Genomic DNA, 25,154 nt, shown 5'->3' on the forward strand with positions numbered 1-25,154 from the left:
TTAGTTCTTTTATCATATTTATGTGCCAATGTATTTATTTTATGTTGTAGACGGTTTAGATATTAAAAAAATTAAAAAAAAAAAAAAATTAATTAAAAAAATGAATATTTTTGTACCAAACGATTTTTTCCTATTATTTCCCGATAATTACGATTTTTTCCTCACACCGATATTATCCCGATAACGATTAATGCAACATTGGTGCCTACAACTATTGTCGAATTGGCTTCGTGCCATGTGAACTCTTAAGTGAGTATACTTGTGGGTTGGGTACCAACAACCTCATTCTACCCTCGGGGGCTAAGAGGACTCGTGCCCTTCCAATTTCTACGACTCTTTATCTACTCTATGTGACTATTGGGCTCCTAGATGACTCTTGACTCTTGAGCTTCTAGTTCTTCACCTATTACAAGTTTCCTCTTCTCCTTCTGTCTATTCTATAATAATTTTACAAAATTGAGATATTTCAATATTGCTTACACTAGTGAGCCTCAGCAAAATCGTTCACAACTCTTGATAACATATGTTCATATGTCAATCACAATAACATATGTGCATATTTCAAGCATTCATCACATTCGCATTTGGTTGGAAATTATATTATCTTCATATCAATTGCTTGGCCAAAAGTGGTCAAAATCATTCACAACTCTTGATAACATATGTGCATATGTCAATCACTTCACATTCACATTTCACGCATTCATCACATTCGCATTTGGTTGGAAAATTACATTATCTTCATATCAATTGCTTGGCCAAAAGTGGTACCTATCACCCTCTTCATTTTATTCATCTTCACTATATTTCTTTTTTAAGTTGAGAGCCTGGTTGGAAAATGACACTTCCCTTGCACTCACTAATACACTTAACACTCCTCTTCTATTTCAATTCGACATGCATTCTTTAATCAATGAATGAATTGAATTGATTTTCATGAGCAAATGAAGCTCAATAAGTAATACAGAGATGCCTTAACTGCCTCACAAGATGCCTTAACTGCTCCCCGATACTCTGCTTCTGTTGAGGAGAGAGCCACTGCCTGCTGCTTCTTACTAGTCCAGGTGACAGCACCGGATCCTAGACTAAACACATACCTAGCTGTAGATTTACGGTCATCAACCGAACCGGCCCCGTCAGAATCTGTGTAACCACTGAGTATAGGATCAGAACTTCGAGTGTATAGAAGTCCATAATCATGAGTGCCACGAACATAACGTAGCACACGCTTTGCTGCTATCCAATGATTAGCCTTAGGAGTTGACATGAAGCGGGAAATGTAGCTCACTGCAAAACTAATGTCAGGTCTAGTCGTAGTATGGTAGATGAGGCTGCCCAATAATTGCCTGAATAGAGTTTCATCCACAAGGGGGGAGGATGACTGAGTTGAAAGTTTGAGCCCTGGTTCCATAGGAGTCGTGGCCAGTTTGCAATCCTGCATTTTGAACATGTCCACAAGATTTTTGGCATACTTGGACTGAGAGAGAAAGATGTTGTTCTCAGTCTGCCAGACTTCAACCCCCAAATAGTAATGAAGAAGTCCCAAGTCTGTCATATCAAAGGTGCTGCATAAGTCTTGTTTGATCCCATGGATCAAATGTGTAGAACTACCAGTAATGATAAGGTCATCCACACAGACAACCATAAACAAAATATCATCACCAGTATGTTGGATATACAGGTTTGTATCAGATGGGCTCTGCTGAAAGCCATGATCTGTCAGGTACTGATCAATTTTCATGTACCAAGCCCGAGGAGCTTGTTTCAATCCATAGAGTGCTTTAACTAATCTACACACTCTCTGTTCTTGACCGACAACCTTGAATCCTGGAGGCTGCGTCATGTAGACTTCTTCCTGTAAGTCACTATTTAGGAAAGCACTCTTTACATCCATCCGATGAACTTTCCAATTGAACTGAGCTGCTAGTGCAAGGACAAGCCGTATGGTACTCATCTTGGTTGTAGGAGCAAAGGTCTCCTCATAGTCGATGCCTTCCTTCTATGAGAACCCTCGAGCAACAAGACGAGCTTTATACTTGTCTAGGGTTCCGTCAGCTTTGTATTTCACTTTATACACCCATTTGCAGCTGATGGGCTTTTTCCCTGCAGGAAGATCAGAAAGGGTCCACGTGTGATTCTTCTGAAGACTCTGGAATTCAGCTTCCATAGCCTGTTCCCACTCAGATGTACCCTTAGCCTCTGAATAGGTTTGAGGCTCAAAAATACTGTGCAGGTTAGCCATAAGAGCAAAATTTACTGTAGACTGTTGTTTGCTCTTATGTCTAGAAGTTCTACCTTCAAGGAGCTCATTATCCCGGAGATCACCAATGGTTTTAGCCCACCATTTAGGTCGGAGAGTAGAGGAACCAATATCAGGAGGAGGTGGAGAAGGCTCAGGAACAATAGGAGCAGCAAGAGGAGGGTTATTTTCCGGAGGAAGCTCAGGTAGTGTATTATCAAATACTGATGCTGCATCATCCCTCCCATCAGGTGGACCTACCGGAAGAAGAACACTGTGAGGTTGATCCTCAGAACACTGCTCAAAAGGAGAAGACTGAAAGAATCCTCTGTCTTCATCAAATACTACATCCCGACTGAAGCTAAGACGACTAGTGGCTATATCTATCAGCCTATAGGCCTTGTGATGATCACTGTACCCTGTCATCATGAGTTTTTGGCTTTTGGAATCCAACTTAGAGCGCTTAGCAGCTGGAATCCAAACATATGCAACCAGGCCAAATACTTTGAGGTGACTGATCTTAGGTTTACGGCCAGACCAAACCTCTTCGAGAGTCTTCCCCTTAACAGCCTGAGTAGGTGATCGGTTAAGAAGATAGGCAGCAGTAAATACTGCTTCAGCCCAAAATTTGTTCGGAACACTCCTGTGTTGTAACATGGAACGAGCCATTCCAACAACTGTATGGTTGCGGCATTCGACAACACTGTTCTGTTGAGGAGTGTAGGGTGTAGTTAACTGGCGTTTGATGCCATGAGTATCACAGAAGTTGGAAAAAGCATAAGAACAAAATTCCCCCCGTTATCTGTCCTAAGAGTCATGATATTATAGCCAGACTCTTTTTCAACTAAGGTTTTAAACTTTTGAAAGGTACTAAATACATCAGATTTATATTCTAAAAAATACACCCACATCTTTCTACTGAAATCATCTACAATAAGCAAAAAATATTTGCAACCAGTAATAGAAGATGTATTCATAGGACCACAAATATCAGCATGAATTAATTGGAGTACCTTAGATGCGCGCCAAGATTCTCCATCTTTGAATGAAGACCGGTGTTGCTTGCCAGCTTGACAGGCGTCGCATACTCCCAACTGCTGAGTCTGAAAATCAGGTAACCCTGACACAAGTCCCTCCCGAGAGAGCTGAGAGAGATACTGCATGTTTAGATGCCCATATCTCTGATGCCACAAAGTGCTGATGGGAGAAACACGAGCTACTAGAGCCACTTCTAGAGAATCATCAGTGTCAAGAAGCCTGTATAGACCATGATCCTCTAGGCCAACAGCAACGGTAAGACTAGTCTCCCTGTCGATAATGGAGCACTTGTGCGCACTGAACACTACATCAAGCTGAGGAGAGTTCCTCATAATCTGGCTGACAGACAGCAGATTAATTTCGATACCAGGAACATAATACACATTCAGGAAGATGAGTGTGCGCCCACCAGACTAGATCTGAACTGTACCTCTGCCTACCACTGTGTACTTTTCACCTCCGCCGAATACCACAGAATCACTGAAAGGTGAGAAGTCAATAAACCAGTCACACCTGTGAGAGAAATGGCGTGATGCACCAGAGTCAATGTACCAGGCAGAAGACGGGACATGATCTGAAGACCTTTTAGCCATAAACGTGTAAAAGGAAAATTCTGTCTGCTCGGAATGTTCTGCAACATTCGCTGTCTAATGGGGCCCTCCCTGTTTCTTCTGTTCAGAAGCAATCCTCTGTCGGCAATCTTTCTTCATGTGGCCAAACTTGTGATAGTAATTACACTGCACACTTTTCTTCCTAGCAGGATCAAAAGGCTGAGAAGAACCTTTCTGCTAAAAGGACTAAGAGGACTGATATTTGGCAGCAAAAGCATTTTCTGAGGAGGCTGATGAAGCACCACTACCAAACTGTTGTTTCCAACAATCCTGCTGCAGGAGTTTGGTGCATAACTCTGGAAACTTTAGATCAACATTTGTGGTGGTAATGTTGAGTGTTTCTATGAAGTGTTCATAAGATTTTGGTAGACTTTTCAAAGTGATGACTACCATATCTTCTTCCTCCATGGTCCAACCAATGGCTTTGAGCTGATCTCAAATTTTTTTAATTTTGTTAAGATGTTCCTGTAAAGACATATGTTCGTCCATCATGATGGAGAACAACTGATTCTTGAGAAAGAAACCTCTGCTCTTGTCGGATGTCTCGTGCAGTTCCTTCAAATGTTGCCAGATCTCGGCAGCTGTCTTGCCAAAAGGAATCTGCGGTAATTGATCATCAGTCACAGAGAGCTTGAGAAGCATAACGGCCTCTCGATTTTGATCATCAAACTTATCTTGATCAGTGCAAACTGTACCAAGACGGAGCTCTTTGTTCAGAAAGAGCTGATCAAGACGCCTATATTCAAAAATAGTCAACATTCTCTGTTTCCAGATGTTATAATTTGTGCCATTAAAGGGCTCACTGCCTTCCAACATCATATTTGTTAGCGAAGCCATCTGTACGTTTCCCAAGACTCAGAAAACAACAAAGGAGTCTGGCACAAATTTCAATGCAGATGCCGGTTGATCTGGACAAAATCTAACAGGTGTTGATGTAATAGAAATAGACCCAAAAATCGTAATATTTATGGACAGATGATACCTGTATCATGCCAAAAAAGAAAAAAATTACCGACCCCTCCTTGGTTTGCTCAACAGTTGTTGTTAAATGACGCGTATTGCTTTGTGTTGTGCGTGCTAGTATATAGGTGGAGACATATGCTGCTACGGGAATGCCAAGTCCAACTAACAGCGCAAAACTTTACTCCAGTAATAGGACTGAACACGTCCCTCTAATACTCCAAATCTTAGCCTTTAAACCTCTGCAGCACATGCAGAACTTGTCTCTGAGATGGCACGCAGTTCCAAAAATAGATGGAGAGCAATTTGAAACAGTCTCACGTCCTCAAATAATTCGCGGAAATGTGCAAAACGCTGTAACAACTGATAATAATGGCGAACACACAACCGCTGCACGATCCTAACCGTCAGTCCGTCAATCACACGCAACCGACGCTAGTTGTCACTCTGTCCCGTCGTCGTCGTTGCTTCCGCAGACCACACAGAGAGATTTCACGAGCAGCAAAAAAAATTCCTCCAGCTCGGGCAGAGACACCTTGTGCAATGACAGCGAATACCGTGAAATGAAAACGCTACAGCGTGGATCGTCACTTGACCAATAACCACTATTTATCGAGAACGCCGCGTGAGTACTTCGCGTACCGCGAGCAGATGCTCCCCTTAGTTTGAACCTTTGAGGATACACCGAACTCCTGTGTCTTCGGCTTTACTGAGGGGTTTTCATATGATCCTCAAACAGTCACCCGATATTGCTTTCAATTAACAGAGCGTCGGCACCATGGAGCAACACCATGAACAGCACCAAACTTCGTTCGCCAGAGAGAATTAGCGAGAACCCTTGTAAGATCCTGAACAGGTTTTAACTTTATGCGCTATCCACGGCATAAAAGACACGCCAGATTCTCGTGGTGGTCACGCTTGCAACTTAAACTACACACGCAGTAACGGATTCGAATCTCTGCGAAAGCCCAAAAACTAGACTGCGAGTTGTTGTAGTGCAACATAGTGGGATGATCAACCGGAGGATCGACTCCAAAGTATATTCCAGTAATTAAGAAACCCTCGGAGTAGTCGGAACCCGCAGGCGCAAATTAAACAACGACGTCCAAAAAACAATTGACGCCCAAAAAAAATTTCAGATTCCAAGAGCAATTTCGAAATGATCCACAGAATTTTTCAAGCAATGAAAAATTATTTCGAAAGATACCTGTGCTCTGATACCATAATCAATGAATGAATTGAATTGATTTTCATGAGCAAATGAAGCTCAATAAGTAATACAGAGATATTTACAGTAATAGAAACATCAAGTTTCTATTAGGAAATAGAAACAACCAGTTTCATCTAAGAAACTGCTAAAATGATAAAAATAGCAACAGCTAATAAGAATGAGCATTAATCACTAAATAACATTATTCTAATATTCTTAATCCTCAAACTTGAGGATTCACATTGGCACTTTGATCCTACATCACTTTTTCATCCCCACTTGTTAATCTACTTTCTCCTTTCAGTTCTCTCTCTACAACATTCATAATTCATCGAATGAATTGTAAAGGGCCAGAGGTCAATGACTTGATTGTGATTTTTTTGTTATTCATTTTCAAATTTTCTTTTGAAATTGAGTAGTTCCTTCAATAGAATTTCTATGTTTAGAACTCTGAACTTTTAGTAGCTAAAAGCTTTGTTGACACCTAAACTTCATGATTGGGGGAATTTGTAAATAAATAAATTAGGAATGTGAACAGTCATCGAGAGATGAACTGAACAATCACTCCTATTGTATATAACAATAACCTACCTATGGAATAATAGACGAATCAGTTTTACTGCCTTTGGAGAGTTACTGCCTGGCCTGACATGGTATCAGAGCCAACTTCTGTTCTTTGTAACTCCCTCCTGCATAGTCTGCTCATATTCTGCCCATGTTCTGCAGGCTGACATGTCTGTCCCTGCGAAATCTCAGTCATTGTTCAATAATTTCGTTGTGTGTGAGTTCCATTTTGCTATGCGTTGTGAGTCTCAACCCAAGCCTGCGCCTGCCTGTTCTTTTGAATACAATAATCGCTCTCTGGCTGTCCTGACAGAGAACTAAACAGTCAAACCATGTCATAAACGTTTCAAAAGGGCGTTATTCCTCCATTGCATGAATTGCTTCATGCTACGCCTCCATTGATTATACTCTGCGGATTCTCACATCTCACCTGCGCCTCCATTGATTATTCTGTGTGGATCTTGCAGGCACATCCCGTTGGAGAAACGGTTTCCTCTTCTGTGCCATTTCCACTGCCCCAATGTTTACGTCAATGAATCGATTTCACGGGGTGCCGAAATCCCTTCGTTTTCACTTGCTCAAGCACTAGGATCTGAAATTGATCCTAGTATACATGTTGGACGTTTTCCTACTGATTTATTTCTTGCATACATTACTGCACGCTTAAAACTGACATTTAGAATAATTGGATTGCTGTGGCACTGGACGCTTGGTGGCATTCTTGTTTCCAGCGAATTCACCTAGCAGCCGTGGAATTTCAGTTCCTTGGCTTTCTTTTCGGGTTAATTTTCCAGACATTGGCTCTCTGCAAAACCATCCGTTGAAAAACATCTCGATTATATCCGTTAAAGTTTTAAGCAGAACCTGAGGCGTAGCATCTGGAACCTGACATGGTATGCGAACCTGATGTGCTGTTAGAGGATGCGAACCTGATGCGTTTTGTACCTGTGCCATCAGCACGAGAGTCGTTGCAGAATATATTTGAAAATTTGGATTGAATTTTTAAAAGAAATGTGATGAATGAACCAGCGCCTATAGAATATTTGAGAATATTTGCTCGTTTGTCTATGAACCAGCGCTCTGCCATTTTATTTTTGTGAACGAGGTCTCGGTTCCCCAGAGAAGAGTCCACAACAGCCGCACAGTCACAAGGAGTCCAACAAAGTGTTGAAGAAGATCAATGCGCAGTTTTTTAAAATCATTTAAATCATTTGAATGGTAATGTTACCCTGCTGCATTGTATAGTTAAAGCGTTGAAGTGATATGTAATATATAAATATATTACATTTCAAAACATTTGATACATAATATTTCAATGTAATGCTAGATGCCTTTATCAAACATTGGAGGGATTTGAAGAAAATATAGTGCATAAAGTTGTAGCGTAAGGAAGAGATTTGAAATCTTTTGAGAATGCCTTTTTGAGTGCAATTTCACTGTATATCAGCAGAAGTTTTTTTTATCAGCAGAAGTATTTTTTACAGAATGCATTCAATCATCTCTATGGTAGGAATAGTTCTCACTGGCAAGGAGAACTATCCTGAATGGTCCCGGATGATAAAACACACCCTCATCTTCAATGAGTTGTGGAAAGGAGTGTGTGTCGGAGAAGCAGACAATGACCCAGTGCAGCCTACATCAGACAAAGAGCTCGTCATTTGGGAAAACAAGAACAGCAAAGCCTATGCATTAATCGCAGCATCTGTAAATGAAGAGGTGAGTCGCCATATTTCATCATATTCAACTGCCTTTGAAGCTTTACAAAAGCTGAAAGAACTCTATGACTCACATTCTGCACTTGAAGTTGTTCAGCTCATGATTAAACTCTTCACTCTTGAACTGAAAAATAATGATCCTCTTGCTCTTGCATCTGAAATAAAGTCTATAATGCATGATATCAAATCCACTAAGGTTGCGCTGGATATCCCTCTTATTGCTTTTCTCAAGGCACTCTATCCTACCTACTCCAATTATCTTGAGTCTTTACAAGCAAATGGAAATCTTAAAGATATAACCTTTGACCCTCTTGTGAAAAAGTTTGCTGAAAGAGAGAAAGCCTTTGGAAAGAAGACAGCCCCTGAATCTTCTGAAGAGACTGTGTACCTTGCTCATAAAGAAAAGCATCCTGCTCAAGATTCTACAAGAGGAAGAGGTGGACGAAGAGGAAGAGGAAAATACTTCAGAGGCAGGGGGGGCAGACATTCTCAAGGAGAAAAGGCAGACTTACACTGCATCCCCTGCAAAAGAAATGGATCACATGATGCTTCTACATGCAAGCTACCATGGGACAAAATTGAACAAAAAAGAAACCAACAGAAAGGTAAAACTGATGATACAGACAAAGGTAAAGCACCTGAATCCGCTCACTATATTGAGGCACAATGTAACATTGGAGTAAATGAAGATTTGTTTAATGCTTCACTTGCTTCTTCGAAAAATGATTGGTTGCTTGATTCAGGAGCAACCTGTCATATGACTCATAGAAAAGATTTTTTTGAAGATTTCACTAATAATGTTGATGGAGCAGTATACTTTGCAGATCAGTCAAAAATCAAGCCATCAAGGCTTGGCACAATCAGGCTTAAACTGCCTGGTCTTCCAGACTTTCTTCTGGATCATGTTCTATATCTCCCACAGCTCAAAAGAAACTTGTTGTCCTTGGTTTACATCCGCCAGCAAGGTCACTCCATTCATATGTTTGATGGCAAGCTTGAGGTAAGAAAAGCATCTGACCACTCACTTGTCATGAGGGGAATAGAAGAAGAAAGGCTTCTCAAACTGCAAGGAACCTCTGCTCATGCACAACATTTCTCATATATTTCTCATCATGAAGAAGGTACACTTCCATCAAGTTTATTATGGCATGCTAGATTTGGACATTTAAACCATGACAGTCTCCGCTTATTGAAGAAAAATGGTGTTGCTGATTTGCCTACAATTCCTAGGAAACATAAGCAATGTGATGCTTGCATTCTAGGAAAGCATAGCAAATAGTCTTTTCATGATTCACATTCAAGAGCACATAAGAAGCTTGAACTCATTCATTCAGATTTATGTGGTCCAATGCCTGTTCCTTCTGCAAATGGAAATAAATATATCATGACATTTATTGATGATTACACCAGAATGTGTTGGGCTAATTTATTGAAGAACAAATCTGATGCCTTTCAAACATTCAAGAATTTTCATAAATGGATTGAAAATGATGCACAATCTCATATTGGGTCTATTCGCACTGATAATGGAAAAGAATATACATCAAATGAATTTGAAAACTATCTTCGCCAACATGGGATCAAACATCAAACAATTGTGCCTTATAATCCCCAACAGAATGGTGTAGCTGAAAGAATGAATAGAACAATCTTGAATATGGTACGATCCATGCTTTTCTTCAAAAATGTAAAGATAATGTTTTGGGCTGATGTTGTTCTATGTGCTGCATATATAAAGAATAGATGTCCATCTAATGCTATAAGAAACAAGACTCCTTATGAATTGTGGTATGGACATGTTCCTTCGGTAAAACATCTCAGGATCTTTGGTTCCACCTGTTATGCTTTGATACCAAAGGTACATAGAAACAAACTTGGTGCTAGAAGTCGTAAGTGTATCTTCCTGGGGTATTCAAACACCTCCAAAGCATACCGCCTCTATGATGAAGTAAATAAAAAGTTTGTTGTATCTAGAGATGTAATTTTTCTTGAATCATCCAAATCTGACAATGTTGTTGAGCGGCAACTTGATCGCTTGGATAGATTCGCAAAAACGAAATCATTTCAAAAATTTGATAATCAGATTCCACATCTTGAAGGGGGGATTCCTATACTAGATCAACATGTGGAATCTTCTTCTAAAGAACACTCTCCCCCGAATGAAACTCCAACAACGGATGATGCTTTAAGTGATGTAATTGATAGAATTGGGAGACTCAATCTTGATTCAGTCCCAACTCAATCAACAGAGCAGCCTGGACCATCTCAGAAAGGTCCCCCAAAGTGGCTGACAAAGACACTTGAAAGTGTTCATCCTGATGAAATTGGAAAAACAAGAACCAGAAATTCAAACCGACAAAATGGAGGTGATGTAGATGACTCTAATTCACCTGTTGATATGGATGTTACTTATGATTGTTGTTAAATTTGGACAACTAGGTCCAAACTCCATGTTCTGATGCTCAGATTAAGAGGCTAATATTTTTGTTGGATTCCTCTTTCTGAGAAGTGTAAAATCCATATAAAAATAGTCTTAATCCGATGAGCAGAACTTATATTTTGAATTTATTATTCTTAATAAATTATATGTGCAAAGGTCAGCCAGTTTTGTAATGTAGGCTCACATGCCCAACAGATGTGTCACACACCCTCATTGATGGATATATATATACAGGAAAAGTTGGAGAGAATTGGATCACAAAAAAAAAACAACTCACATCTTCCTCTCTCATCCTAAAAAGTACGAGCTACCTGGAGGACGAATTTCAGCCACACGTGGGAAGGACGAAGAAGATTTTTCTGCTGCTAGGGTTTCGCAGAAGTTTGACCAGCGTTGACTTTGGTCAACGCTTGGTCCAAACAAGCTGAAAACTTGTGGGAGGTTCGATTTTTGAAGGCCATACTACCTGGCACAAAAATCGAGGTCAAAGGGTTGACCGTTTTGCTGCTGCGTTGACTTTTAGCTTGCTGCCCCTGCGTTGACTTTTCAGGACAGTGTTGACTTTTGTAGAACTGACTTGGGTTGACTCATCTACTGGTTGGAGGGTTGTTGTGACACATGCTGGGCTGGCTGACCAAAGGAGACTTTGCTGGTTGAAGCATCCTGTTGACCGCCGAAACAAACACATACATTTTTCTTGTTTTTGATTTGTCTTCTGTAAGATTTGCTTATATGTTCTATCTGCATTTTGCTTATCTACTTGTATGATTGCTGTGAGAAAAGTGAAATTGCTCTTAGCATAGAACATCTACAAAATTTTACATGGTATCGGAGCTGAGGTGAAGACAAACTCTATCTATAGCAATCATCATCGAAGGAAATGGATTCCTCTAAGCTTGAATTCAGGGAGAATGACAAGCTGACTGGAAGTGATGACTTCCATGCCTGGAAGATGTTATTAGATCTCAAATTAGAAGATCATGATCTCCTAGATCATGTGACAGGGAAGATTCAAGAACCTCCATCAAATGCCTCTGCTGCTGTTAAACACAAGTATAAGAAGGGAGAAATCAGAGCAAAACTGTTGATCAGGGAATCCATAAATAAGAGTCTGGTTGCCTACATATCTGAACTAGGCACATCCAAGGAGATGTATGACAAACTGATACTTATGTTCCGAGTAAACAATGTGAACCAAGTGTTATTCCTCAAGAACAAGTTGAAGAATATGAAGAAGGGTCGAGACGAGTCTATTCAAACTTTCTTTATGAAGTTGACCGAAACCAGGAACAATCTGCTAGCTATTGGGGAGACAATAGCTGATCGTGAGATGGTTCTCACCGCACTTGGAGGACTTCCATATGAATGGCAAGTATTCACAACTACCATTCTCAACAATAATACCATCCCTAACTTTGATGAGCTTCTGTCTAGATGTATACAAGAAGAAACAAGGATGAAGGAATTTGATAATGAAAGAAATGCTGCCTATGTTGCTCATTCCCGAAAGAAGAACTCTGGTGGTTCCAAGGACAAAGGAAGGACTAAGACTCAAAAGAAGAAGGGTAAATGTTTCACCTGCCATAGGACTGGACACTATGCTAGAGAATGCCCCTTCCAAAAGAATTCTCCCGATAGTGACGACAACAACAACAACCGAAGGAATGGGAATCAAAGAAATGACAAATCCAAAGGAAAGAGGAAGGCTCACTTTGAAGGAAACCATCCACCTTCTAAAAGGACCAGAAATACCAGGTATGAGGAGTCTAATGTTGTTGATAAAAGAAATGAGTATATTCTAATATCTGCTCTCTCAGCTGCATCTCCGCCCGACACTATGGATGTCTGGCTAATCGATAGTGGTGCCTCAAGACACATCACCGGATTCAAGGAAGCACTTTCTGACATGGTTGAAAGGGATACTAATCTAGAAATTACCCTTGGGGATAATGCCACTTATCCTGTGAAAGGGACCGGGACTGTGACCCTCCACTTGTCTCAAGGACAAGTCCTCCATCTACAAGATGTACTCTATGTACCCAAATTGAAGAAGAACCTTGTGTCTGTATCTGCCATGGAAGACAAAGGATTCAATGTAACTTTCTCTGATGGAAAGGTACTCATGTGGAAGAAGAGCTTCAAGGAAGCTATCTCAATTGGTTTTAGAGTTGGTACACTCTACCAGGTTGGAGGGAGTCCGTTGGGAGCTATGACTTGTGATACTATCCGTCAAACCGAACTATGGCACCGAAGATTTGGACACCTTCATTACAAGGCTCTTCCCGAAGCAAGGAAGGTGGTGACAGGGATGCCTGATTTTGGAAATAATCATAAAGGTGTATGTAAGGGCTGTGCTGAAGGAAAACATACAAGGGGACCTTTCCCCTCAAGTGTCACAAAGACATCTGAGATATTGCAACTGGTCCATTCTGATCTTTCCGGTATGTTGCCTATAACATCCCTGGGGGGATGTTCTTACTATATGACATTTACTGATGACTTCTCTCGCAAAACCTGGATATACTTCTTGAAGAAGAAGGATGAGGCTTTCATGTGGTTCCGTACCTTCAAAGCCTTGGTGGAAAATATGACCGGAAAGAAGATCAAGATTTTGAGGACTGACAATGGCACTGAATATGAGTCAAATGAGTTCAAAGACTTTTGCAGAGAAGCTGGCATTAAGAGGGAGACTACCACTGCATATACTCCTGAGCAGAATGGTGTTGCTGAACGCAAGAATAGGACTATTGTGGAAGCTGCCCGTGCCATGCTATGTGACCAGGGTCTTCCAAAGTTTCTGTGGGGAGAAGCTGCAAATACTGCTGTGTACATTCAAAACCGATGCCCTCATTCCGCTTTGGACTCCAAAACTCCCGAAGAGGTTTTCTCTGGTAAGAAACCTGATGTCTCACATTTTAGAATTTTTGGATGTCCTGTCTATTTTCATGTGCCGAAAGAAAAGAGAAGTAAGCTGGACGCTACTGGGAAGAAAGGAATGTTTGTGGGCTACAGTGAGACTTCTAAGGCATATAGAGTCTATGTACCTGGTCAAAGGGAAGTAGAGATAAGCCATGATGTCACTTTTGACGAAGATGCTTCCCTGAAGAAAGTAGTAGATCTTCCTAGATCTGAAGAAAACCATGAAGAAAGACCTGGAAATCTGGAAGAACCCCAGGATGAGACTATGCCTGATGTTGAAGAGCCAATGGACCCTATTGATCCTTCCCCTTCTCTAGGAAAGAGGCCATCATGGCTCAGGGACACCCTCGAAGATGCTGAGGGTCATGCTGCCCCAAGGGGAACATTCCGAGAAAGCAAGAAGCCGTGTAGATACCAAGGGTATCTAGCTGCCATGAGTACTATTATACAATCTGAACCTGGATCTTTTGAAGAAGCCATCAAGCATCAAGTCTGGAAGGATGCTATGCATGAAGAATATGAGGCTATTATGAAGAATGATGTCTGGGATGTGGTCCCGAGACCGAAGGACAAATCTGTTGTCACCGCTAAATGGCTCTACAAGATTAAACATGGATCTGATGGGAGTGCTGAAAAGTTTAAGGCAAGATTTGTTGCCCGTGGCTTCTCTCAAAAGGAAGGAATTGACTATGACGATATATTTGCACCTGTGGCTCGATATACCACCATTCGATCCATCATAGCCCTTGCTGCTACGCAAGGATGGAGTCTTCATCAGATGGATGTCAAGACTGCTTTTCTGCATGGTGCAATAAAGGAAGAGGTGTATGTAGAACAACCTCTGGGATTTGAAGTTCAAGATCGAGACACTTATGTTTGCAGGTTGAAGAAAGCCCTCTATGGGTTAAAGCAAGCACCCAGAGCTTGGTATGAGAGGATGGATAGTTACTTGATGAAGTTGGGCTTCACTCGAAGCCATGCTGATCCAAACCTTTACTTTAAGGTTGAGGAAGGAAAGCCTCTCATTCTAGTGCTGTATGTGGACGACCTCTTCCTGACAGGTGATGACCCTCTCATTCATCAATGTAAGAGGGAGCTTGCTGCTGAGTTCGAGATGAAAGACCTAGGACTGATGCACTATTTCCTAGGCCTGGAGGTCTGGCAGAGACCTGGAGAGACTTTCCTTTCTCAAGGAAAGTATATTGTGAAGCTTCTGGAAAGATTTGGGATGGTGGACTGTAAGTCCGTGTCGACACCAATGGAACTCAACTTTAAGAAGTTGAGTGGCAGCGCTGCAGGGCCTATCTTGGCCAATCCTACTGAGTATCGTCAACTCATAGGAGCTTTGATGTTCTTAGTGAACACCCGTCCGGACATATGTTTTGCAGTGAATACTTTGAGTCAACAGATGGTTGAGCCTCATCATTTTCACTAGGTTGGTGCCAAGAATCTTTTGAGATATCTTCGGGGCACGATAAACCATGGGCTGAGATACACTGCCGGGAGTGTGATACTCCGGGGATATACTGATGCCGATTGGGCTGGCAGTGTGGTGGATCGTAAGAGCACATCTGGATGTTGTTTCAATCTTGGTTTTGCTTCGATCTCATGGATGAGCAGGAAGCAGAAGTCGGTGGCTTTGAGCACCGCGGAGGCCGAATACATTGCTGCTAGTATGGCCTGTTGTGAAGCAGTTTGGTTGAGGAAGCTCTTTAGTGAGCTGTTCCAACATGTGCTAGATACCACTGTAATACTCTGTGATAATCAGAGTGGGATTCGTATGACTGAGAATCCTGTGTTCCACGACCGATCCAAGCATATTGATATCAGGTACCACTTTATCCGGGATATGGTACAGCGAGGCGCCGTAAGGCTCGATCATATAGGAACTGATGAGCAGGTCGCGGATATTCTCACTAAGCCCCTGGGGAAGGTCAAGTTCCTAACCTTCCGTGAGAGTCTTGGTGTCGTGGAAAGACCCTATGATGTGGGTCCTGTTGGACAATGAGCTCTGGGAGCTCTAGGGGGCTTTGGGGATAGCTTCTCGGAGCTATAAGCACTCATAATGCTTCTGCCCCACCCTTGTGATTATTGAGCTGGTTCGCCACTCATTTAATCTGTGCCCCGTATGCATCCTACCCATTGAGTTCAGGGCTCATGGGAAGTACCTCTCATTTGGCCAATGAGGTGTGGAAAAGCTAGAGACTATTAGCAAAGACTGATGGACGCATCAGAGATTGCCGTACTCTCTATCTAGGATGGCATGGTCCAACCACTTGATCTGGGATCAAGATTTGTGAGGTCTGGGACCTCTGGACTGATTATGTCAGTCGGGGAATGATGTCTTTGTGACTGACCCACTTCTGTTCTGAAATAAAGAAGCCAGCAAAGCAAGTTTCGGCGGGATGACTCACGATGTTAATTGCACTAATAGATGGAGTTCTCCCTAGTTGAGAGGGAGTGTTAAATTTGGACAACTAGGTCCAAACTCCATGTTCTGATGCTCAGATTAAGAGGCTAATATTTTTGTTGGATTCCTCTTTCTGAGAGGTGTAAAATCCATATAAAAATAGTCTTAATCCGATGAGCAGAACTTATATTTTGAATTTATTATTCTTAATAAATTATATGTGCAAAGGTCAGCCAGTTTTGTAATGTAGGCTCACATGCCCAACAGATGTGTCACACACCCTCATTGATGGATATATATATACAGGAAAAGTTGGAGAGAATTGGATCACAAAAAAAAACAACTCACATCTTCCTCTCTCATCCTACAAAGTACGAGCTACCTGGAGGACGAATTTCAGCCACACGTGGGAAGGACGAAGAAGATTTTTCTGCTGCTAGGGTTTCGCAGAAGTTTGACCAGCGTTGACTTTGGTCAACGCTTGGTCCAAACAAGCTGAAAACTTGTGGGAGGTTCGATTTTTGAAGGCCATACTACCTGGCACAAAAATCGAGGTCAAAGGGTTGACCGTTTTGCTGCTGCGTTGACTTTTAGCTTGCTGCCCCTGCGTTGACTTTTCAGGACAGTGTTGACTTTTGTAGAACTGACTTGGGTTGACTCATCTACTGGTTGGAGGGTTGTTGTGACACATGCTGGGCTGGCTGACCAAAGGAGACTTTGCTGGTTGAAGCATCCTGTTGACCGCCGAAACAAACACATACATTTTTCTTGTTTCTGATTTGTCTTCTGTAAGATCTGCTTATATGTTCTATCTGCATTTTGCTTATCTACTTGTATGATTGCTGTGAGAAAAGTGAAATTGCTCTTAGCATAGAACATCTACAAAATTTTACAATTGTGAATTGAACTTGTCTACAGATTTTGAACCAACTTCCTTCAAAGAAGCTGCTTCTCATGATGAATGGAAAGAAGCGATGCAAAAGGAGTATGATGCCCTCATAAAGAATGGCACTTGGAAGCTCGTTGATCCTCCATTTGGAACCAAACCAATAGGCTGCAAGTGGGTCTACAAGAACAAGTACAAAGCTGATGACTCACATGACAAGCACAAAGCTAGGCTTGTGGCAAAAGCTTTTGCACAGAAGGAAGGGGTCGATTATGAGGAAACTTTTGCCCCCACAGCAAAATGGGCCACCATTCGGACACTCTTTGCACTAGCAGCTCAGAACGGTTGGAAAGTCCATCAAATGGATGTAAAAACTCCATTCTTGAATGGAGATCTAAAAGAGAATGTTTTAATGTCCCAGCCTGAAGGATTTGCTGTGAAAGGACATGAACATAAAGTATGCTAACTTGTGAAGTCCTTGTATGGCCTCAAACAAGCACCGCGAGCCTGGTATGAAAAACTAACTGAGCATCTTCTGAAACTCAACTTCAATCATTTTGATCTTGATGATGCAACTTTATTTGTCAAGAAAGTTGGCAAAACAGTTGTGTATCTTGTGGTATATGTAGATGATCTTTTAATGACAGGGAACAATGAAAGCTACATTGCATCCATAAAGAAGGAATTGGGGAAAAGTTTTGAAATGACTGATTTGGGCTACGTTCATTACTATCTTGGCATTGAAGTAACCCAACATCCAAAATCCATATTTCTTTCTCAAAAGAAATACATTGGAGATTTGTTAAACAGATTTGGCATGACAGAGTGCAATCCTCTTTCTGCTCCAATGGAACAAAACTTAAAGCTCACATCTATTGAAGGAAAGGAATTTGAGGATGCAACAAAGTATAGACAACTTGTAGGAAGTCTCATCTACCTCACTACTACCAGACCAAACATTTCATTTACTGTTGGAATCCTCTCCAGGTTTATGCAAAAGCCTTGTGAGGGACATTGGTCTGCTGCAAAAAGAGTTCTAAGGTACTTGAAGGGAACTCAAGACCTTGGAATCAAGTATACACAGGTGGACGACTTCAGCTTGATTGGATACTCTGATTCAGACTTCTATGGAGACAAAGAAATTGGGGTATCTACTTCAGGATATGCTATGAGTCTTGGATCAGGAGCTGTCTCCTGGAGATCACGCAAACAATCAGTTCCAGCAGATTCCACAACAGAAGCAGAATACGTGGCAGCAGCTGAAGCAACGAAAGAAATTGAGTGGCTCAGGAAAATTCTTGAAGATTTGCAGGTAAAACAAGTACAATCAACTCCACTCATGATTGATAACACCTCTGCAATAAAGTTGACCACTCATGATTGATAACACCTCTGCAATAAAGTTGGCCAAGAACCCAAAGTTCCATGATCGAACAAAGCATATCAATACTAAATATCATCTGATTCGACATCATGTTGAGGCCAAAACAATCCATCTCCGTCATTGTTCCACAAATGAGCAAATTGCAGACATCTTCACCAAAGCACTTGGAAAGGAAAAGCTTGAACGATTCAGAATGATGCTTGGACTCACCAACATCCCTTCAGATTAAGGGGGGGAATGTTGACACCTAATCTTCATGATTGGGGTAATTTGTAAATAAATAAATTAGGAATGTGAACAATCATCGGGGATGAACTGAACAATCACTCCTATTGTATATAACAATAACCTACCTATGGAATAATAGACGAATCAGTTTTACTGCCTTTGGAGAGTTACTGCCTGGCCTGACAAGCTTGAAGGTGGTCAAGGACTCAAATCAAAAAAATTCTGAACAAAACTGATACAAGGCCCTGATACCAATGTAACAAACAAAGTTCGTACACATGAATATTTAGAATATTTGGAATATGAAATACCCATCATAGGGAAAATAATATTTACATATGAATGTTTGAATGTACAATTGATATAATAAGAAATACAAATGAGGACCTCGTATATATATACTTAGGATATACTTAGGGAGTGCCCTTGCATAGACAGTCATGTCCTTTGAGACATGTCCTTTCATTAATACTAAATATTAATTATTATTTATTATTATATTATTTTACGTTAATTATGTCCATAACAGAAATGATGGCTCCAACTCCATCCATGACCAGCCTCAACTCCATCCATAACAAGGGCTAACGTGGCTAGCATAACAAGGGAATGTTGGAAGTACCTCCACAACAGGCCTTGCAATCCCCAAATCAGTAGCACTACTACATGTAATCTGGCAACTCGGCCCTGACAATTTCAGCAGGGGAGAAAGAGCCATGGCAGGGGAATGGTGGGCTGGAGATTAAGTTCCCAAATATGGGTTAAGTGTGCCACATAACAATGATCACAAATGATCCAAGCGCAGACATGGACAACCCTGTGAAGACCACCTCAGTGCCCCCAGCTGAGCACACTGATACTCGCACCCCAACAGCTGGGTACACCACACACCCAGAGTACCAACTGTGGTCAAAGGGCAGCACCCTAATATCTCAATTTGTGGTATCATATATAGTCCCCTTTATGATCACTAATGGAAGAGATTGAATGCTATATCTGTCTCATTGTGAATGTGTATGCACAACTATAAATTGTCTCAGATTTCAAGTTGTCTTCTGAGCTGACATATCATGGAATCTTGAAGCCGATCAACAATTAACTTCCAGCCATTACATGGTGCCTGAAGCTGCATAATCTTCTGTTTTTATGATATTTGTGTCTGTCATTTTTTTGGACTGCATCCACATTGTTGGTTTTTTCCTTAACACTCTTCGACCTAATCGCTCCATTTTGTGGACTGCAACCACATTGACCGTTTTATTTTACTTAGCACTCTTGGACCTATTTGCTCACTTGTTTAATAGGTATACTAGTAATAACAGTTTTGCTTTCGATTTTAGGGCATTTGCGATCGTGACGATTTCCCTTGAACGCAAAAAAGTATAAAAACACTTTAAAAGAGAAACAGAAGCAGCAGCTGCTCATCTACATATATTGTTTTATTGACAGTAAGAAGATATATTGTTTTATAGATAGTTAAACCCCATATTATTTATTGATGATTAAAGAAAGGATTTTCTACAATAACCTAAACTGGTTGAATGGAAAAGCATTGTTAGACTCGGATAATCCGTATGCGACAAAAAGAGACCTATTGAAAAGTATAGCTGCAATATGTTGTTCTGGGTATGAGAAGAATGCTACAGAAGGGCAGCCCGACGTATAACTTTTTTGGTTGCACACTAATATTCAAGCATATAGGACTTGCTTGAGAAAAATACCGCAGGTTGTGCCTCATAATTCCAGCAGGCGGTTATGATATCAATACGCATAGAATGATCAAGAGAGGACCCCGCTTTTGAGTCCATACGCATGGAATAATCAAGATAGGACCTCAATGCCAAGCCCAGACACAGAAGAAGAATAAATTCAGTGGGGCAGTGAAAAAAAACAAACAAAGCCTTTCAGTTGTGAACATACCACCAGAAGTCCTCGACTGTATTGAAGGTGTAAACAGGTCGCAACGAACTCCCCCAGGTGGCCTGCTTAGACTTCCCATTTGGATTATCAAACCAGAAAGTCCATGAATGCTCGAGTGGGTGTGTATTTGCAGGTTCTATAGGCCTTTCAATAGCCTCTACTGACTCCACAATTTCCCCTTCTTCCGCTTCTCCGCTTTCTTGATGTAACTTTGATGGATCACCAGTCTCCGCTTCCCCCATTCTTCTGCTGCAATCACACTATCTGTCTACAACGAACCCTCGATGAGAAATTAACAATAGCAAGAAATACAGAACTAGACGATGAAAATCACAGAAATGGCCATCACTCACACGAATAAAGAAACCGAATGCAGTGAAGAAAACTTCCAAACGAAGTGCCGGAAAGAATTCCAACTGATGCACAAAACAGTGATTCAAGCCTGTGAACGCTCTAGAGTCTCGGTTGAGCCCTAGTTTCTTGATCTCTTCTGTGAAGTCTGTTTTCAATTCCAGTTGGATTTTGAAGAATTCGGGTAGCGGACAACACACTGAAAGGATGGCGAGGATAATATGTAGTCTGACAAGTGTAATCGTTGGTAAAAGGGAAGAAGGAACAATTGGGATTGAGGACAACTCCGGACCCTGTAAGGCCAAATTACCCTCAGAGCCCGCCCTGGTGATGGTAAATTACTCCACCGCACGAGAGTTTTAAATAGAAGTTTCCACTCGCTCGACTTTTACCATTTTAGCAAAGCAGTTATCCAACCGGTTAAATGGTTTGTGGGCAAAAAGTGAATTTTAAAATTCACGTATTAATGTTTTATTTTTGATAGTGTAAGTATATTATGTATGTGGCAAAAAGGAATTTTAAAATTCACGTATTAATGTTTTATTATTTGTGATAGTGTAAGTATATTATTTATGTTTGGTTAAGAATTTGTTTTTTTAATAGGTAAGAAAAAGTTAATAGGCCAAGCTTTAAAGGCATTTCAAATGAGTGAAAGTCGGACTTCTTACAAATCATTAATTAATTTTAGGTGGTGTATTTTTCCTTAAATAATAGTAGTGATGAGTCAAACTATGGGTGTTCTAATGTTGGTTTGACAATTTAATTAATGATAGATTTTCCCATTGTGTTTTTTTAAATAGATCACTAGGATTTTTTGGACGTGATGTAAGGTTAAGTGTTGATGGATATTATATGATTTATTTCTGCCAATTAATTAGATGAGATATTGGTAATTTAATAGATAGTAATAATTTGTTGAAATTAGATTTTGCTTTTAAATTATATCTATATAGATTTTGTTTTTGCTTCAATACAAGTTCAATTATTCGATATCTCAGTCCCCAAATATAGCAAGAAGAGCGGTACTTTTGATATCCATTGTGCAAGCTCTCTCGATTCATCTTCTCTCAACTCTAGGCACCTCCAAAAGCATCTGATGCTCTACACAAGGCATTCAACGCACTTTTTGTGGGGAGGAGCCAATATTGAAAACAAATGGGCGCTAGTCTCTTGGGAAAAGCTCCGTTATCCTAAATCCAAAGGTGGGTTGGGCATAAAAGATCTGAAAGTTCTCAATAGAGTCTTTGAAGCGAAAATTTGGTGGCATTGGATCCAAGGTGGCTTGGCTTTATAGCAGAGAATATGGAAATAAAAATACAACCACAATATTTCTTTCCAACAGTAATTGAAATCTACCTCTTTCCCTCGAGAATCTTCCCTTTGGAACCATGCCAACAATAATAAGGACCTCACACAGAAACATTGCTTTTGGGAAATCTGCAATGACAAATTAGTGTTTTTCTGGGAAGAATCATGGCAACAATTATCAAGTTGAATGGTGATAATACTTTCACAAACATCAAGGACATAATGCAAGCAAATAATTTCATCAAGGTCGCAGACTACTAGTAGGAAACTCAACAAGCATCAACCTGAAGGACATGGAAACCCAAGGAAAGTTGGCACATGTAGACAAAAAAGAGGTCATGAACAAGTTATGGGACACTCTCTAACAAATGAAAACCCTAGTACAAAATGGTCCAGACAAGCTCAAGTTGGGCTACAACATTCAAGGCACTTTTAAAACTAAAAAGCTTACACAATCACAGTTAAGCATAACGAACTTCCCTATGAACCGATGTGGAACCACATATGGCATCATAAGCTTTGGCCGAAGGTAACACATTTCATATAACAACCCTAGTAAAAAAATCCATGTAATAAAATTAATAAAGGCAAAATAAGACCAAAGTCACGAGACACTTATTCCAAGCTGAATGTTGGGCAAAACATCCTAGTGTGGGTGTTCAATTGATTTATTATGGCTACGGAAATTGGAAAAGGTAATGGCAAAGGCTTTGGAAAGGCAAAGTGGCATTTATTGACATGTATTTATGAAAATAATGGAAATTAGGAGAAAATGAAGGTAAAAGGTCACAGGTTGCATGTGAGGAGGAAAATGAAGGAAAATAATGGAAAATGAAGAAAATGGAGGCCTCATTAATAAAAAGGCTGTTAAGGATCAATTTGTAGTTTTTTGTCAATTCAGTTTTGGAGCTCTCTCATACTCTTGGACACAAAGCATTCTTGGAGCACTCTAGCATTGAAGGAAAGAAGGCAAAGGAAGGACACTAAAGCAAGAGGAAGCGAAGATCGAGCAAGGAAGAGCAGGATCAAGCGCGGCTACAATGGGGTTACTTGCAGGTATCAAGTTGCATGAATGAATTCCTTGCTAGTTTTGGCATTTATGGTACATGAATGTGTGTTTTTGGTTCTCTTGTTGTCATTGGCATGGGTTTTACCAAGCGTGACAATGTTCTTTAGCCTTGCCTTGCCATTTCCGAATAGCCATGGTGTGATGGGGTTCTATTGTTTTGGTTGAGCTGGATGATCCAAGATCTTTTGCTTATAGATGTATTAAAGAATTACATGCATAAATTGTAGCTTAAACATAGAAATTTAATGTGCACATGAGAGAAGAGGAGAAACACATAAAAGCATGAAAGAAGACAAGAGACTTGATAACCGAGTTTGTCAAATTTGGACTACGTCTCCGAGCCTTGCTCGATCAATGGGGAGGCCTTCATTCATTAAGTGACATGAGAAAGAAGAGAACAATCATCATTTACAAAAAGGAGTCTTATACCTCCATTCTGGAAAATGGCCGAAAAATGCAGAACTCTATTGGAGAAACGAACAACACCATTACGTTCGTGGCATCGAGAAATGCTTAAACCATACAAAATTTGTCGAAATCTGACAAAGTGAAAATCTGGCCCCCTGGAGAAATTGCTCAGATCATGGTTCCGCCCCTCTCTCTGCATTGCTCATGGTTCTGCCACCTGTAAATTAACCTGCCTCGAACTACGTGCAGACTCCTCCCCTCCCTAGGCGCACCGATGACTGAGTTTAAATATAAAAAGGTGGGCGGATTTTTCAAAAACTCTGTTGGGCGGAGTGGTTAGAGATTCGGTTATTGTGGAGGGGGTCAGGTGGTCAAACCCCGCCCCCTCCCATTTTACATAATAGAATTTAAGTTTTTGGAAGGGAGGTCGGGCTGGGCCCGCCTTGGGTAGCCCGCCCACCTCACCTCCGCTCTAATGGTGGCCCCTATCCCTATTCACGTGGGCGGTGTTTGTTTAATGGGGGTTGGGTCCGTGCCTCAAGGGCCGGCCCACCACCTACTCTTCTGCGTGCAACGAGATTCTGCCAGGTATGGGGGGAGGGGCCGGGGGTTGTGGCCCGCCCCTCCATAATACATATGTGATAAGGATTGGGGTGGTGGGGTTGATGGCCCACCACCCCCTTTTTTTATAACAACATGGTCGTTTTCGAAAATTCGGAATTTGGACGAAAGGAGACGATTTAACGAGGTGACAATTTTGCCCAGAATCCGGCCGGAGTTGGCCGGATTCCATCCGCCGAAAAACTTCCAAATTGTGTCTCCATTAAGCCTGCCTAGTCAGCAAAAGTCAACCAAAACTTTGATTGCCTCTATCTTCCTCATCCGGACTCGGATTGGAGTGTCGTTTGCACCATTGGAATCAGGGCGACGAGCACTTTGATCTGATGTCAAGTTAATCGAATTTCCACCACTTTGAATTTTGAGCCTTTTCCATGCCACTGGTGTCTAGAGATCCACCTAGATCAATCCTCCCCATTGAGGAGCTTTTGGACTGTCAAAATCTTTATCAGTCAATTAGCAAGTGAGGGAATTGTTCCCTCACTCTTTATTTTTCCAACCATTTTGCCTTGTTAGGGTGCATCCCTTTGACACCAACTCGAAGGTATTCCACATCTCCCCATCGTGAAGTCCTGGTTCTTCTTTCAAGGATGATATCTTTAGGTAACTCATCAAGATACTCTGGTGCAAAGTCATCAACTGTAGGAACTGTGCCCACCTCTTTGGTGTCCATAATCAATGGTGGCTCATACAGCTTTAAGTTTTCCACATTCACTATGGAGTACATTTGCATATATGTCGGCAAATCGAGACGGAAGGCATTGTTTCCAATCTTCTCCAAGATGGTGAATGGACCATACCGGATTGGTCGCAACTTCTTCCCTTCTCCCTTCATCCTGTCCTTGCTAATATGGAACCACACTTTGTCGCCCACTT

At 41.1% G+C, this 25,154-nt stretch overlaps 1 protein-coding gene across 4 annotated transcripts in view; it reads right to left on the reverse strand.

Annotated features, from left to right (window-relative positions):
• Positions 1-21,226, reverse strand: part of LOC149167147 (eukaryotic translation initiation factor 4E-1-like) — an 89,812-nt gene extending 68,586 nt beyond the window's left edge. The window contains exons 1-2 of one of the 4 annotated variants that reach the window (XM_089432885.1): positions 20,878-21,226; positions 20,525-20,784 (exon numbers count right to left, since the gene is read on the reverse strand). In XM_089432885.1, coding sequence (XP_089289011.1) covers positions 20,525-20,766 — 242 coding nt within the window. In that variant the 5' untranslated portion in view covers positions 20,767-20,784; positions 20,878-21,226. Of the gene's footprint in view, positions 1-20,524; positions 20,793-20,877 lie in introns of all 4 variants that reach the window. The other 3 variants (XM_089432884.1, XM_089432883.1, XM_089432882.1) reach the window with 3 other exon arrangements.
• Positions 21,227-25,154: the final 3,928 nt, after the last annotated feature.

This window comes from Pinus tabuliformis, chromosome 5_1 (genome assembly GCF_031772625.1).
Source record: "Pinus tabuliformis cultivar Carrire ecotype Pingquan chromosome 5_1, CPIR1, whole genome shotgun sequence".
Classification (NCBI taxonomy): Eukaryota; Viridiplantae; Streptophyta; class Pinopsida; order Pinales; family Pinaceae; genus Pinus; species Pinus tabuliformis.